Source organism: Brassica napus, chromosome A9 (assembly GCF_020379485.1).
Source record: "Brassica napus cultivar Da-Ae chromosome A9, Da-Ae, whole genome shotgun sequence".
Taxonomy (NCBI): domain Eukaryota; kingdom Viridiplantae; phylum Streptophyta; class Magnoliopsida; order Brassicales; family Brassicaceae; genus Brassica; species Brassica napus.
The window spans coordinates 41,710,527-41,727,360 of NC_063442.1; the positions used below are offsets into that span (position 1 = coordinate 41,710,527).

The 16,834-nt window shown below is 34.0% G+C and overlaps 4 protein-coding genes across 4 annotated transcripts; 1 reads left to right on the plus strand and 3 right to left on the minus strand.

Annotated features, from left to right (window-relative positions):
- Positions 1–269: 269 nt before the first annotated feature.
- Positions 270–1,614, minus strand: LOC106365367 (60S ribosomal protein L10-1). Its single transcript, XM_048741741.1, has 4 exons — positions 1,503–1,614; positions 760–1,261; positions 604–685; positions 270–510 (listed from the first exon to the last, which is right to left on the minus strand). Exons 1-4 carry the CDS (start codon positions 1,597–1,599, stop codon positions 442–444), a joined length of 750 nt encoding a protein of 249 aa, XP_048597698.1. The 5' UTR covers positions 1,600–1,614; the 3' UTR covers positions 270–441.
- A 1,008-nt stretch (positions 1,615–2,622) lies between these two features.
- LOC106365366 lies at positions 2,623–4,941 on the minus strand. The gene is made up of 7 exons (XM_013804807.3): positions 4,432–4,941; positions 4,283–4,354; positions 3,798–3,865; positions 3,559–3,709; positions 3,380–3,463; positions 3,213–3,302; positions 2,623–3,129 (listed from the first exon to the last, which is right to left on the minus strand). The coding sequence occupies exons 1-7, from the start codon at positions 4,669–4,671 to the stop codon at positions 3,040–3,042; spliced, it is 795 nt and encodes a 264-aa protein (XP_013660261.1). The 5' UTR covers positions 4,672–4,941; the 3' UTR covers positions 2,623–3,039.
- Positions 4,942–10,449: 5,508 nt separating this feature from the next.
- LOC106365364 (dual specificity protein phosphatase 12-like) lies at positions 10,450–12,254 on the plus strand. The gene is made up of 6 exons (XM_013804806.3): positions 10,450–11,022; positions 11,097–11,149; positions 11,217–11,278; positions 11,368–11,446; positions 11,555–11,830; positions 11,906–12,254. The coding sequence occupies exons 1-6, from the start codon at positions 10,595–10,597 to the stop codon at positions 12,115–12,117; spliced, it is 1,110 nt and encodes a 369-aa protein (XP_013660260.2). The 5' UTR covers positions 10,450–10,594; the 3' UTR covers positions 12,118–12,254.
- Positions 12,255–14,707: 2,453 nt separating this feature from the next.
- On the minus strand, positions 14,708–16,370 carry LOC106369152. Its single transcript, XM_048741742.1, has 7 exons — positions 16,257–16,370; positions 16,141–16,184; positions 15,914–16,057; positions 15,660–15,830; positions 15,436–15,561; positions 15,197–15,342; positions 14,708–15,118 (listed from the first exon to the last, which is right to left on the minus strand). The coding sequence occupies exons 1-7, from the start codon at positions 16,275–16,277 to the stop codon at positions 14,895–14,897; spliced, it is 876 nt and encodes a 291-aa protein (XP_048597699.1). The 5' UTR covers positions 16,278–16,370; the 3' UTR covers positions 14,708–14,894.
- Between the last annotated feature and the right edge of the window lie 464 nt (positions 16,371–16,834).

Sequence of the window (16,834 nt, forward strand, 5' to 3'; positions counted from 1 at the left end):
TTATACACACATATTCTCTGAAAAATATTGCAACATCTATTTTAGTAACATGCACTAGCCAAAAGAATCACTCTTTTACCATACTTTTATTTGGACGGAAAAAAAAAACAATCACCAAATCCCCAAGTATCAACATCTATTTTAGCATTAGAGTATTACTGTAATAAAACATACATATGAACTTATTTGACCAATTTTAGTTCTCAATCATTTGATTTCACTAGTGTTAATAAAAACGAAGGTTTAGTAATGAGAAGTCAATAGCGGACACGACAAAACTTGCAAAAGGAGCAACATAGAATAGCAAAATATCATTTCACAAAGATTCAAAATACTGAATATGTCCAACTAAAAAACTTAACAAAACTTTCAAGGATAAAAGTAAAATGATTCAGACTCAATACAGCTCTTCACGGAAAAGTAGACTACAGTCCTGAAACTTCAATAGGTGGCTGGCAAAAATGCACTTCCGGGCTGACGGTTAGCCAAAGGTCCATGACATGAAAGGAACTACAAAACAAACCGAGACATTGTCAAAATCAATAACAAAAGACTGTTACAATAAACCCAAGCTATAACAATCTGATGCATAAAATGAGATACCTTAGCATTAACACCATCAGGAACAACACGCTTCTCTTGCCTCAACTTCGTAAAGTCTGCTCTGTTAAACTTAGTGAAACCCCTGAAACAAAAGTCACAAACTTGATGAGTTTAGCAACAAAACTTGATCCTCAAGGATCATCAATCTCTACATACCATTTCCTGCTGACGATAATCTTTTGACGACCAGGGAACTTAAACTTAGCCCTCCTCAGAGCCTCCTGAGCATGGTGACCATGACCATCCTTACACCTCACAGACAAAAGCACTTGCCCAATCGCAACCCTAGCACAAGTACCCAACGCCTTTCCAAAAGCACCTCTCATACCAGTCTGAAGCCTATCAGCTCCAGCACACGAAAGCATCTTGTTGATCCTCAGAACATGGAAAGGGTGAACCCTAATCCTCAGATGGAAAGCATCTTTTCCCGCGGATTTCACCATGTACTTGTTGCAAGCGATACGCGCAGCTTCGAGAGCTTCGCTGGAGACGTTCTCCTTCTCCCAGGAGACGAGGTGGACGCAGAAAGGGAACTCGTCAACACCTTTCTTCTTCATGCCGACATCGTAGATCCTGATCTTGGGATCGGGCACACCACGACAGTAGCGAGATTTAGGGTATGGCTTGCCCTTGATCTGACGGTAACACCTAGCTGGTCCTACAATAATTTTCAGATTTTAATTAGCTACATTATTTCTCATTTACCAAAAATATCGAGAAAAACATATCTCAAGTCAAGGAATCTACGACAGGACATAACTAATCAACTCGTGTCTTAAGAAAGTTATTAACACTCAATTGCATAATCACACAAAGCCATTTTGTAAGACATTTTTAACGTAAGTGAAAGAACAGGGAAGCTCTTGACATGAATAAACGAGAGAGATGGAGAAACTTACTTCTTCCCATGGCGTCTCTCTCCTTTTCCCTCCTCCACTCACTACCTGACGACAGGACTGCTGCTGCTCGAACAAGCTTAAGCAAATGACTTGGCATTTATACATGTGATTATTGTCTAGGCAACTAAAAGGTTCTCAATTTGGGTTTGGGAGACTTTTTAAGGCCCATATAATATATAAGAGAGACTTACGGCCCATATAACTGCGTCGGGTTAAAGCTTTTCTTTGGTAGGTAAATTTGACACCCCCCTCCCCCACCAAAAAGATATTTTTTGTTTCAACAGTTTAACTAAAATTCAGAATCCGAAAATCAAACCGAGTCTGAACAAAAAAACCCAATCCGTTATCCGATCAGAAATGCAAAAAATATTCAAATGGATTTTGTAGGATATTACAAAACATATTTGAATCCGAAGTGTTATTAACCAAATTTGAATGAATACTCAGACAAATCCAAAATTAATAGTTAATATAAATATTCAATACATAAATAAGTAATACTCAATTAAATGTTTATTTGGTATAACATATAAAATAAGTATTAAAACTTAAATAAATACCTTAAATAACCAATTACTTACGAATAATACTTGCTCGTTGAAATAACAAAGGGCAAATCTACTATTCTATACAGTAATGCATATTTATTTATAAACGATGTTTATGGTAACTCTATTCAATTTTTTTTCCTTATGTTTTGTTTATAAATTTTGTCTTTTACATCAGATATATCAGAACATAACCGATATAACCCGAATCTAAACTATATATGGTTATTTTATAAGTTTATAATGTGCTACAAATTAGAATCGGAAACGATGTGTTATATCTGATCTCGACATATACTTTCAAATTCACTATAATAAGATCTAAGATGTGATACAAATTATAACTGAAATCCAAAATATCCGATCCGAAGAAAAATCATACATGATACATGTTTATGCACTGCAATGACTTCATGCTAGCAAATTAACTTGTTGTCTTTCTACGGATTTTTCACTCTTTAATTAATCATATTAGTTATATATATATATATGTGATACTTGGCCTTACAACTCATGATGATATCGTATGAACAAAAGTAGGCTAAACAAAAGTGATAGGCGACGCGTCTCGGTAGTGAAATGCTTGTAATGTCATTGAAAAGCTCAATGTTTAAAAATAAACAAAACATCTTTCAGATTATACAATGCACAAAATCAGAAACTCTAAACTCTACATACATTGGATGACACGAATCTATCTTAGATTCATTAAGTTTTTTAAAAGAACCATGCACTAAATTTGGACACTCCTTCGTCATGCTTTAACTTGTGAGAAAGCCGACTCAGAAGAACCTTCATGTAGATCTTATGATGCATTACACCACATATAACTCGGTAATTTCATTAGAAAAGTGTTATTCCACTGCAACAAGTGAAAGAAATAGAGATTGATTCAACAAATCATCTCTTCTTTTCACTTATTGCAAGTTACTCTTTCACACCAATTTTTTCCTGATGAAATCACTGAAGTACCTAAATTGTGGTGTAAATCAAGGCTCCATAGACAAATAATTAACCATGTCTCTAGGTTGACGTGAACTGAGCACCAAGGCAAACCGGGTGGCTAAAGCCTCTGCTTCCTGTTCAAACCATTGATTTGTTTTAACAACAAAATGTCAAAATGATAAGAAAAATTTGTATTAAATGTGTTTAAAAAGCTAACCTGTCTTTGTCTTCGCTGATGCAAGATATTAATAGCTGATGCCATTATGTAGCAAGGAAGAAGAAAAGTAGCAGCTCGGAGTAAGAAAAGCTGCAATGATAATATTGTGGTTTTGGAATTGGAACCATCATATCATAATCTGTTATAGACACTTGGTTTCAACTTACAGAAAGTATTGAAGAAGGATCCTCCTCTTCACCATCTGCATAATCTGGTATAGTTAGTGCGTATCGCAATAGAAGAGTCATCATCTGCAAGAAAACAAGGGAGGGATGTTATCAGGTTTACAACTCTCGGTAAGAAAACGGTAGTGTTGAAACTTTGCTAGAAGCTTAATAGGGCTTACAATAAGAGCAGATATGCGGAAAAATGCAGCTAGAGTAGTATCTGGTTCTGTATAATCATCATACTCCAACTCTAGAATCTGACGTTCAGCTTCTGCGATTGCAAGTAGGTTTGGATCGTCTAAATCCAGACCTGAGATTGTCCATCCTCCCCTACAAACAGATACTATTAAGTTAGAACAATTACAAGTCATATATAGAAATGTAGTAGGGTATGGCAGAGTTAAGAAACTGATCATACCCAATGTCAATAGTAGTTTCATCAGACTGGGGTGGAGGTGGTGGAGAGGTATATCCAGCTTGGTATGGCTGGATAAGACAAGTTAAAAGGCTATCAGATTTCAAACTTACATAGAACTTTTACAGTAAATGCATAGACTTCCAACTAATTCTTAAGTATTGGCTTTTTTTTTGAGCAACAAGTATTGTCTAAAAGGTTTAAGAAAAACAGTTATGTACATTTGGTTATCTTTCAAACTGTAACAAAATATAATCTATCAAGGTTCAGTTTCTGGTGATTTTAATTTTTTACCCATGCCTGGATTTGGTCACAACTCATTGGCATTGATTCCATAAAATTTCTAAGATGTTTATGTTCCTAAATTATTATTTTTAAAAAATTATTAAAATTCTTACTAAATGTTTATGTTCTCCAAAATCTTATAACCAGCTCTACATCAGTTCTCTGGCCTCTACTCCTAAAGATTAAAACAGAGTCGTATATACCTGATGACAGATCTCGCATATAGTGTTTCCCTTTTCATTGCACCAACGTTGAACACATTTTCTGTGAGCGTACTGTCCAAAAACATTTGTAATTTTTTTCTTATTAGCATCTTTTTTCTTTTCTTTTTGGGACAATGTGAAAAAAATACCTTTAGGCTTCCATTGCAAGAACATGGACTCTCAAGATTCTTAATAGCAGACTCCTCCTGACAAATACGACACTCCCCCCACCAAACCAGTGGATCCTCCTCTTCCTCTCCCTCTCTCTCGTAGATATCAACTGCATTATCCTCCATGATGCAAGACGGCTCAGGTGTTTCTGACTCAACGGGAGGTGACGGAACCGGCTGCATCAGTCGGTCGACATATACCACCAAGTGTTCACTCATCTCAGATTCTCAGCCAGGAAAAAAAATCAAGAAAAATCACCTGGAAATGTTCAAGAAGAGAAGGGTTTTATAGAGTGAGCAGGGAGCTTTCTTGTCCTTGATTTAAGAGCAGAAATATCGGGAGGAATGTTAGCAGAGACGCAAAGAAGTTGTGGTTTTGCTTTCAAAACAAAAATAAATCTGGGGAAGATAGACAGACAACTTCCAAGATTTTTCCCGTAAATCAAGCAAATGGAAAGCACCTTTTTATAGCGAAAGAAAAGAGGAGAGGAACACAGAAAGAGAGAGAGAGATAACGGCGTCTGAAAAGTTTAACGGCTCCGTTAGGACTAGCCGTTGACCATGGTTTTAATACTTATATCGGCTCCTAGTAGTTATATAATGAGCTAAATAATATTGACAACATAGATTATAGTTTAGGTAGAGGAATTAGAGAATTATATACATACTGATTTACATATACAACTTGTCTCTTTATTCAACGTAGAACCGAGTCAAATAATTAGAAATAAATGCAACATATAACCATTTATTATTTCCATCAGAAGATGAGTTCAAACAAAACTACAAAATTTCATAAGTATCATTCGTCTTTTAGAGTTTAATTTTCTGAGATGTCATTCTAAAATATAATTAGAAATAAGTATCTTATTTACCTTTTCATTTTGTCGAGTCTAGCTTTTCAATTTTTGATAATAAAATTTTAAAATATCTTTCTTGATATAGATGGAGTTTTGTAAAACGATATTTATATTGTGATGGATAAGGTCAAATGCAAGATATAAGTACCACTATGAAGGATGTCAAAAAAAAAGTACCACTATGAAGAGTATGTATAAGATTCATTAAAATAAGTAAACACTTGGTCTTTCTATTTTACCAAGTTAACACTTGGTTTGAAGAACATCATAGAACTCACATCTTTTTTTCTTTTTTGAAAACATATTAACGTCGTTGACAATAAAGGATCATATACATATTTGTCGACTGTTTATATTTTATTGACATAGTTGTTGTATGTTTTGGAAATTATTGACCGTTGAGTTATAAAAGTGCTCAACTACAAGAGAATGATTCAATAAGGAAAGACATGGTCACGTCTACATATTTTTAGCAAATGTAATAGTTTGTCTGACACAGATGATGAATGCAGACAGACGCTCTTGATTCTGGACGTTATATAATATTTTAACTAGATCCATATGAATTTTCGATTTTTTGTTATTTATTTAACTAAATGATGTATTTGTAATATTTGATTTATTATATTTACCAAGTAAATTATTTTTTTAGCGTTTTAAACCATCGATTTATGACGAATATTCGATATTATATAAAAAATTGAACAAATAGACGTAATTAGAGAATTGTGGATGATATATAAAAACAATGGTATTAATGTAAAATATAAAAAAATATTATATTATGACTTAGTATGACATAAAAGATTATAAATTAGTTATACATGTTTAAAGAAAATACAATGATTTTTAAACTTCTATGAAAAATTTAACATATAAAAAATGGCGATAAATTAGTTATTAAATTGTAAATAATTTCATAATTTTATTAATAATAAATTATTTATAAGCTTTGTATTTATTGATTTGTTTTTTATAAAGTTTAGAAAATCAATAAGATGATTGATTGGTTGATACATCCTATGAAGAAAACTATAGGTGGTTTGAATATTGTACATCAATCGTTGCATGATGTAAATTGACTATATAAAACTTGAGCATGACCATTTCAAGCTAAAGTATCCACTAAACAATACCCCTAAATTTTCTAACTTATTTACACTTTAATGCCACTGAGAATTAAATTAAACTACATATTTTAATGTTTGTCTTTTTCAGTTATATTAATGAGTTTTTTTAATCAAATTTAAACTTAATGTCATTAAATGAACCTACATATTTTAATGTTTGTCTTTTTCCAGTTAAATTAATGGTTGATACATCCTATAAAGAAAACGAAAACTATATGTGGTTTGAATATTGTACACCGATCGTTGCATGATGTAAGTTGACTATATAAAACTTGAGCATGACCATTTCAAACTAAAGTATATGTAGGTTATATGAATTTGTTATATTGTAGTTAATATATTTTAAATATTACATATGTCAAGTGATTCACATTTTCGTAAAAATAAAATTTAAGTTCATTATTGGGCCGTACTTGTCCGTAATAAAGCTACGTTAAATATGATGTATTTTTTAGGTTCATTTATTGACATTGAATTTAAATTTGATTAATGAAAACTCTTTAATTTAACTGGAAAAATACAAACATTAAAATAGGTAGGTTTATTTAATGACATTATGTTTAAATTTGATTAATGAAAATTCATTAATTTAATTGAAAAAGACAAGCATTAAAATAAGTAGTTTAATTTAATTTTCAATAGCATGGAAGTGTAAATAAGTTAGAAAACTTATAAGTATTGTTTAGTGGATACTTCTCTTTTAATAATATAGATAATTTATTTATCGTACGGAGAAATGGTAGTGTTTCTATTACGGTAAGAAAAAGATTTCTAATGTAAATTTATTCGGTGAAATATGTTAAAATTTACCTTTATATCAACCAAAATATAAGGTTAAGAAAATCCACCAAAAATATTGGGATACAAAACTTGAATGCTTATAAGTTATAACTCTCTACTCTTGAAGAACATAAACTTATATGCGTTTTAATCATCTAGTTCAAAAATCAGGAGGTCTAAAGAATATAAACGTTTGATCTGATTTACAATTTTAATGTATCCTCGAAAATTGAAAATTAATTTCTCAATTATAAAAGATTCAAGTCTACTAAGCCAAAAAAAGTCTAAGCTAACCTTGACATCTACAGAGTAACAAAATATTTTGCGAAAAAAAATAAATATATTTTGGGAATATAGACTAGTGACTTGGATCAGCAGAATAATACATACATAATTGATATTTATTTTATAGACCAACTCCTAAATAATCCGGTGTCATTGCTATAGAGTATAAGTGGTCTATGAAGATTTATTTGCACTGAGCCCATGTGGTGATTGATCCTAGTTCCAACAACTTCAGCCACATAACTGCTTTATCACAAGAAAAAAAACTTGAAAATGAGTATCACGTAATTATAAGGAACACTATGATCGACACAGCTCCTCAGACGATTCAAATATAGTCAAAGGAATTCTCATATGGATGTCTATTGAAGATGTTCTACTTGACGATTTGGATGGTTAGAGGTTTGATCTCAAACGCAAGCATTTGTAGAACTGGGGTCGAATAGCATATTGATCCATGCAAAGACGATTCTGGTGTGTGAAATTCTCCCAAAGATTTTGCTCTGATCTTTTAAACATGTCTTAAACCATATGTAGTTTTAATTTGCGGATTTGATGGGATAGTACCGATTGGTCCCAAAAGTAAACCATTCCGTCCTGAGGTGGTATGCACCAATCGGTTCATGTAGTTGGCCTATCGGTCTTCGCTTTGCTACATCCCCAATTTTGCTCATTTATCTAATCATCCACAACTCTACTTCAAATATTTTTTTCTTTTAATAATACTAATTAAATAAATTATTAAATTTTTATTTTCATATTTTTAAACAATCATTTTCTTATAAAAATTATTCCTTAATATTACATTTATAATTTAATATACATATATAGTACGAGTTGTTTTGTTTCCATACATATTGACGTATTATGATCTATTAATATACATATACAACGAGTGGTATAATATATATACTACAAAGAAATGCAAAAACATATATGTGAAAATTCTAGCATCTAAAAAAGGAAAACTTAACTTTGTTTGGTTTTGTTTGCTTAGCAATCGAGGCATGTAAGAGGGAGTTACCAGAGATGGCGACATACAATCTGTACAGACGACCAGAGTGCTCGGAGCAGACAATCGGTGAATGTAGACATGTAGTCTTGGAGAAATTTTTAACTATTAAAGATTCATCGCCCTCCAATGAAGAAGAAGATGAAGAGTTCGACTATGAACACGGAACTCATGATCCGGACAATGATTCTGAGGACAAGAACATGAAATCTGATTGGCTTAAGTCTGTTCAGCTCTGGAACCAGCCAGAACCTATTCTTCCCAAAGAGGTAAAATATATAAGATATCCATATTGAAACGCATACTAGCTAACTTATGACAACGCTCTAAATATTTTTATTTTGCGATTTAGGAACGGTTGCAACCAAAGATTATTGAGACCATTGTGGAGATAGATGAAAGTATAGGAAAATATCCAATCGTTAACAGTGGTGAAGAAAGGAAGAGAGAGGCGGAGAAAGACGCAGGAAGAAAGCAAAGAAGGTGTTGGTCGTCGCAGTTGCATAGACGCTTCTTTCAACACCTAGGTGGAGCTCATGGTGAGTTTCAATATTCATATATGATTTTTTTTTTAAATTGATCTTTGGGGTTCATGGTATTCTAGTTAGTATATTGATTTTGGTTCGATTTGTAGTAGCTACGCCAAAACAAATCAGAGAGTTAATGAATATTGGTAGATTAACAAATGATGAAGTCAAAAGCCATTTACAAATCCTACTAAACACATGCAATTATTTTAGTAGGATTTGTAAATGGCTTTTGACTTCATCATTTGTTAATCCACCAACATTCATTAACTCTCTCTGATTTGATCTGAGGAAAGCAGATTAACAGGTTCACTTCAAGCTGCTGGTAATTTCACCAAATGCCGATCTGCAACATATGCAATGTTGCAGGAAGGAAACAGTAAGATAACTTTATTAATATAGCTGAACATCGTTGGTCAATGTCAAGTTTCTTTATCTCTTATGTATTCAGCTTTGGTGCGTTTTGTTATGTACAGAGAAATGTCCTTATAAGCATTGTTCTATTGGATCAACATTCACACCTGATCTACAAGGACATTTTTTGGCGACATCAAATTTCTACTACACGTCCATGGTATAATATAAACCAAAAACTCATATCTGCATGGTTGTTTTTTTATGGAACATTGGTCGACTAATGTTTATGTATGAATCAGTTCTTTGAGTTGGATGAAAAAGATTGGCTAGCTGAAATGATTCCAGCTGGAAAGAGGTACTGTAAAGAAAAATGGTCGGAACTGAAAAAGAGTATTGATATGCTATTTACAAAAAAAAAGAAGAGTATTTGCTTGGGTACTGCTTCTCATCAGCATATATTATCTCAATGCTTCACGATAGTCTTGGTTTTGCTCTTGATGATGGAAGGTAAATATGTTATCACACAAATTCAAGAACGGTCTTAACAATCAATGTTGAATTTTTAGGTTTCGATAAATAAAATAAAACTGTGTTTGTTTTGTCTTTGCAGAATTGAGTTTGCGAGTAAAGCAGGAGAGAAAGACATACCACTAGAATGGGCATTAGGAGCTTTTATCTTGAAAACTTCCTCAGCCACTTTTGACTACGCTGATTTATCAAGAAAAATGCTTGGCTGAAATAGCGTAGCAAAATAAAATAAAAAAATATGATATTGATATGCTATAAAATATCGTGTTTCGAATCAAACACGTTAATTGTGTTATGTATTTTACGTTAAAGTTGTGTTTGGAACTGTTGTCGAATTATTGGAAATGCCAATTATAGTTTCGACATTGTAACTTTTAAAAAGAAACTTTACTTTCTTTGAACGATCCAAAAGTCTATAACAAAACAAAGGATGACACTAACGAAATCTCATAACAAAAGTGTCCGTAATTATTATTATTTTTTTTTTAAGTGTGTCGGTGATTTTTCTTTTTGGTTTTGGATTAAAACTTGAAACCCCCTCTAGATAAGTCAGAAGGTTTAAAAGTAAAAGGAAATAAATACAAACCAAACCTCATCGATCTCGTGTTCCTCTTCTCCGAGTTCGACTTCGCCTCTGTTCGTCTAGGGTTCTTCTTATCGACAATGCAGAAGCTTGACCTAATTAGGGAGAATCTATACCTCGGCGATATTTGTGCCGCTGCTGAAGTTCTCAAGAATGGTAGCTCCGAAATTTCGCACGTTCTTACAGTTTTACACTGCCCTTCCATATCTGTGTTCGAGGAATGGCGCAACGTGAGACTAGACTCAAAAGAAATCAAGGAAGTGTATGTTGGTGATGATGATCATCAAGGCAGAGAGTTTGCGGCAGAGAGTGCGTTGCCATCTGGGAATCTTCTATATTCACTTGAACATACTGGCAAAGATCTCAAGTTTACTAGAATGGCTGTGTTTGCTTACGATCAAGAATGGGAGAATCTGCTTGATTTTTTCGATATTTGCTTGGATTTTATTGATGCTGGCCGCAAAGAGAAAGGTGTTTTAGTTCATTGCTTTGCAGGAGAATCTCGAAGGTAAAAAATCACTTAGTTTTGTTTGTTGTTTTTCTTTACTTCTCTTGACTATAACTATTACGTTTTTGTTTCAGTGCTTCTATGGTCATTGCGTATCTTATGAGGACCGAAAAGCTTTCTTGTCAAGGTATGTACTATGATTTTTAATATCTCTCATTATTCCCGTTAATTGATATGTTGTTTTGTTTTTACAGATGCGTTGGCGTCACTGAAGCAAAGTGCTCACGCTAGACCCAATCTTGGCTTCTTAAAACAGGTGAAGACTAAATTATTTGATATATATTTACAGCTCTGTGACTTGATGTGAATGTTCATAATAATCATCAATGTTTTCACATCTTGCAGTTGGATTTGTTTGAAAGAATGAACTTCAAAGTTGACCGTTCCAGCTCTATTTACAAGCATTTCCGTCTAAAGGCTTTAGGTTTTGATTTATTTCATCTTTAGGTTTTGATATATTTCTTCATAATAAGTGCATTCACGTTTGGTCATGTATCGGATTATATGATGTTTTGTTGTTTTGCTATACCAGGTTATTTATACAGCAAAGATAAGAGATTTGACAAACTAAAGTTAAGGGCTGATCCGAGAATGTCAAATGAGGGTAGTGGTAGTACGTTCCAGTGCAAGAAATGCAGGAATGTTTTGTTGCTTCAGAAGCAAGTCATTGATCACACTCCTGGTGAGGCTGATTTAGAGTTTGATGACATGTTTAAAAACATGATGGGAGAGGTTCACAACAAGAATCCTGGTGATCAGAAAAAATGTACTTCTATATTCGTAGAGCCTCTCAGCTGGATGAATGAAGGTGATACTCTTAATCACACACATTGTAGATCTGTAGTGGTTTCTTGATTAGTCTGATTTTCTCTTGCTATGTCAGCTGTGGAAGATGATCTGCCTGAAGGAAAGTTACTGTGTCCCAAGTGTAAAGCGAGACTTGGAAGCTTTGACTGGTTAGGAAGTTTTTGTAGCTGCGGAAGCAAGATTGTTCCGGCGTTTCAACTTCAGATGAGCCGTGTGGATTGTATCCCTGTGAAAGCTGACGTGAAGAAGAAGAAGAAGAATATGAAGCATGAGAAGAAAATAGTCTAGAATGTTGGAGGAGAAATCGCACTTCAATGCGCTGATGATTTTATTGGAGTTTGTATTAGAACTTTGGGATGATGACTGTAACAAAAATTAAAATAAAGAAGACAGGATGATTGATATAAAATTGTATAGTTCTCGTATGTGTGTTTTAACTTTTTTGCTTAATCAGATCTAACCAATATAAAACCCTTTTAAAATAGTCTAATAACTTTTAGTTGATGGACGGGTTTGGTTTTTATTATATGTACCTGTGTGATTTAAAAATAAAAAGAATTATGATTTTACTATTATTAAAGAAGTTTCAACTATGTTGCAAATGTTAGTATATTATCCATTGTGTATTTGTTAATTTTGTTGGTATAGTATTAGTAGTATTGTAATTTTGTTGGTATAGTATTGTAATTTTGGTATATATGCATAGGTACCTTGGTTTACAAGATCTAAGCAAAGAGGGAGTTCACGTTGGAAGACATGAATCTTGCACGTTCTTCTTCAAGAGCTTCCATGTATTGGCCACATCTCTCCCGTTTCTGGTTGTAATCCATATTGCTTAGCCTCTTGATCATGCTGCTTTAGAACAATTTTAGAGAAAATGATGAATACATTTATATATGGCAATATAATCACTATCTTGAGAAAATAAAAAATATATAAAATCGACCCGTAACGCGACGAATCTTGCGTCTCTACTATTCAAGACCCAGTAAAAACTCAACTTACTGTGTTTATAGCTCTGATGTAGCAACTGGCTATGGAGTTTGAGATTTCTTTTTTTTTTTCTCCTCTCAAGAGAATCATTGCGTATGAGCGTGACCAAATGCATGTGCTTAGGAAGACCTTTAGCCCCTGGAAGTGACCGTGCTTGGTCTATCATCTATTTCATCACCACCTTTATTCCAAACAATCATGTCATCACCACCTTTTGGGATGCTCTGCTGTTTTCTTTGCCATTTGATAATGTTAAAAGTTTAGTTAAAGACTCAGAACAAACCGATCTTCTTCTTTTTTTTGTAAAACAAACTATCGGATCTTCTTCTTAATGTATCACTATATAAACACAACGTTGTATATCCACAATTACAGGATGTCGTTTCTGGTAGCTGACGCTTGCTTAATCGCTGGAGCTACGAACAAAATGTAGTAGCAGCCATTAAGGACCATAATCCTTAATGTCTACTACTGCATTTACTTTACTAAGTTTGTATCTTCACTACCTGCTCATGAAGCAAACCGCTCTGGTTCAAATCATTTGTAGATGTAAGAAAGAAAAGAGGTGGTGGCATTGTTACAGTACTTCTGTTACTCTTATATGTTTTGCTTGTTATATATGTCTACGCATTCTATTTCAGGATTGACACGAGAGAGTCAAAAGGACAAGACTTTTATTTTGGGATTTAAATAAGCCCAAACAGTTTGTTAATAATGAATTAGTCGAATAATGCATTAGTCGAATTATTCATACTAAAACGGCCTATTTAAACAAGCCCAAACCTGAATAGTGAATACTCAGTTTATATTAATAATCGGTTAATAACTGATGGCTTTTAAAAGCCAGCCCATAGTTGGAATGAGTTTTTCTTATATAGTTTCAAATCCTTGTATATTTCATTTGGATAAGTTATTGTTTTCAACGTATGTAACCATTTACTTCAGTGTTGACAAAAAAAACTGCAAATATACATACGATTATACTAAGTGGTAAAAATGTTGGGGGGGGGTATGTTAAATTTACAGAAGCAAGGGATTCCGGCTTTCAGAAATATATATATATATATAAATTTTGACCAAAATTTTCCCAAAATTCATTTAGCTTAGTAGTAAAAATGTTGGGGGTGTGTTAACAACCTGAGTTCTAGAGGTGGGTATGTTAATTTTGTCCATTTTTTACGAACTGCTAAGGATACTAACATATAGTTTGCGTGAACAAGAATGAAATATTAAGATGTTACGAAACTAAATCGTGTATTTTGTAGAAGATTCAAAAGTAGAGATCAAAAAGAGAGAAGGATCAAACATATGATCTCAAGTTGAAGCAAATTTATCGGATAATAAAGTGTTCTCTGAGGTGGTTAGAAAAAAAGTTGTACTTGGACTTAATGTGTATATACTTAACAAGGACTTGGTGTCGGCTCGGCGTTGGGTGGGGTTTTAAAATCTGTCCACTGAGAGAGACGCTGTGTTATGGAACACTACGGTATTCGTCTATATTCAAATGGGGAATATGATGCCACGTTTTAGAAGGATAGGCAAATAGTGGAGACACTGAAGCTTGTGAAAGAGTTTTGGAGAAAATGCTGGAGAGAAAAAATGGCATATCAAGTTGGTCAAAGCTTGAACCAAGACACCCGGCTAATTTTGTGATGATCTCAAAGATATATGGAGATCTGACATAATGATGCTGCTAGGCTATGATAGATACTGGCTTTAAAAGAAAGAAGCAGATGTTACCTAGATTGAGACCGATGATGGGCTATAATCTTGAGGAGAGAAGCATAGTAGAAAAGAGGAATTACAGAGGTTGATAGAGCTTGATGGACTTCAACACAACTGAAGAAGCTTCCGGTTAAGATTGGATTTGGATCCATTATAGGAATAGCCGTGAACACATTTCTGGAATGTAGATTTTGATACGTCTTTAGTTGCTAAAGATCAAACACTAAAACAACATAACACACTCAATATCCAGACAAAAGAAAAGAAGGTTTGCATAGCACACAAGTTTTTTTTTTTTTTTGGACAACACATTGCACAGAAGTTAATATCATAAGCACGTCTTCTCCTCAGAGAGAGATTTCTACTCCCTTCTTCTGCTTTCCCTCCCTAGTCTCACTCTTCTTCTTCTTCTGAATTCCCTCCCTGGTCTTGCTCTTCTTATTCTTCTTCTTCTTCTTCTTCTTCTTCTTCTGATTTCCCTCCGATGTATCACTCTTCTTCTGCTGTCCCTCAGTAATGAAACATAGATTTGGATCTTCTATCTGCTCCCTTGTGAAGCGAGTTAGGTTAACTAAAACAAACAGACAGACGAATCAATGAAAGGTTTTACTTGGTTAAAAAAAAAGAATAAAGAATCAAATTTACGTACTTGGGTGAATGAAGCCAGACATGTGTGGATTTTCTGGAAGTGGATAAACTTTAGTAACTACAAAATTCAAGCCTTCCACAGAACGACCACTAAGTTCCAGAGCCTTGTCTACAGCATCTGGACCTTGGACATAAATGTAAGCTTTGCTGTCAACTCAAAAATAAGTCTCTAGTTAGCAATGGATAAATTAAAAAAAAAAATACTACTAAGAAGAAGACTGCGAGGAAGAAGACACAAACGTTTTGATAGCACCAGAAGCGGTTTCATCTTGGTAAACAAAAGAACCATGTGAAGAGAAATATTTCTCTAGCTCTATCTCGATATCCTCGACAGGAAGGGAAGTGTCATAACCCGTAACCTTCAACCTAATATTGCAGGAGTATCATATTATCAACGTGACAAAAACACGCAGACACAATTCCCAAATAATAAATAAATAATCAGAAAGGAAAGAGTAATTTACGTCTGTTGTGGCCAATAGACTTTGACTTCTTTCATAGGAGCCAAGTCATTCTCAAGGTGATTTTCGTGAAACGGGTATGACTTAATTTGTAAAATCTGTCCTCCCATGTCACTTCCATCAAGCCTCAGCGCCTTTTCTACATCTTCTTCATTAACATAAACGAAGGCATATCTGTAAAACAAAAGAAAACAAGTTAATTATATAGTAAGAAGCTGTTAATTTGAGGGAAAGAGCTGGAGGAAGAAGCCACGAACCTGCAGAGAATCGTCTCTTCATAGTTTCTGGGAACATACACATGTATTATGTTTCCACATGAAGCGAAGTGTTTTCTCAAAGCATCATCGACATCCTCCATACGAAGGGAGGTGTCGTATCCCTCGACGGAAATTCTCCTAATGCTGTTGCAAAGAATATTCATTAATTACCATGACACATGATCTATCTATCTAATTAGAGATACAAATCTCAAAAAGAAACGAACCTGCTTTTTCGAATCTCTGCATCAGTACCCTTCGATTCCAGACCCTAAGTTACAAAAGATCTAATCAGAGAAGAAGAAACTATAATTCAGAAAGCGATAACTCGAAGAAGAATTACTTTGTTCGCGGATTCGTCCATGGCGACTGCTGCGCTAGGTTTTTCGAGAGGCGATAAAGATATTCTTGTTTTCCAGATCTAGGATTTTAGGTGTTTATAGAGAGTCTCGACTTTAAATTGTTATTCTGGTTTTGGGCTGTAACCGTCCTTCTCGTTGGGTCTTAAATTTAGTTTAAGCCTGGATTAGGCCCATTGACTAATAAGCCTCTTCCGAAGCATAAACATTTGGAAAGAAGGGGAGAGTGATCATTGAAGGACTGTTTTGCGCTCAAGTCAGCACTTAGCAGGCTGTCATGTATTGGTGCTCGAGAAATCTTCAAGATATTTCACCTTCTCGACCAGGAGGCGTTGCCTCAAACAATGTTTCCTTGGAGTAGTTTTTTTTTTTTTTCTTTCTTTGGAGTAGTTTCTTGCCATTCACAACCCCTTTTTTTTATGAAAAAGGGTTTTTGCCTTTCACAACTTCACAAGATAAATAATTAATGATGATCCCCTTATTTTGTTATCCCTATTGGCATCTTTTTTCAAAGCTAGCCTAACCAACTAAGCATTTCTTAGAGCAACTCCATCGGTCATAA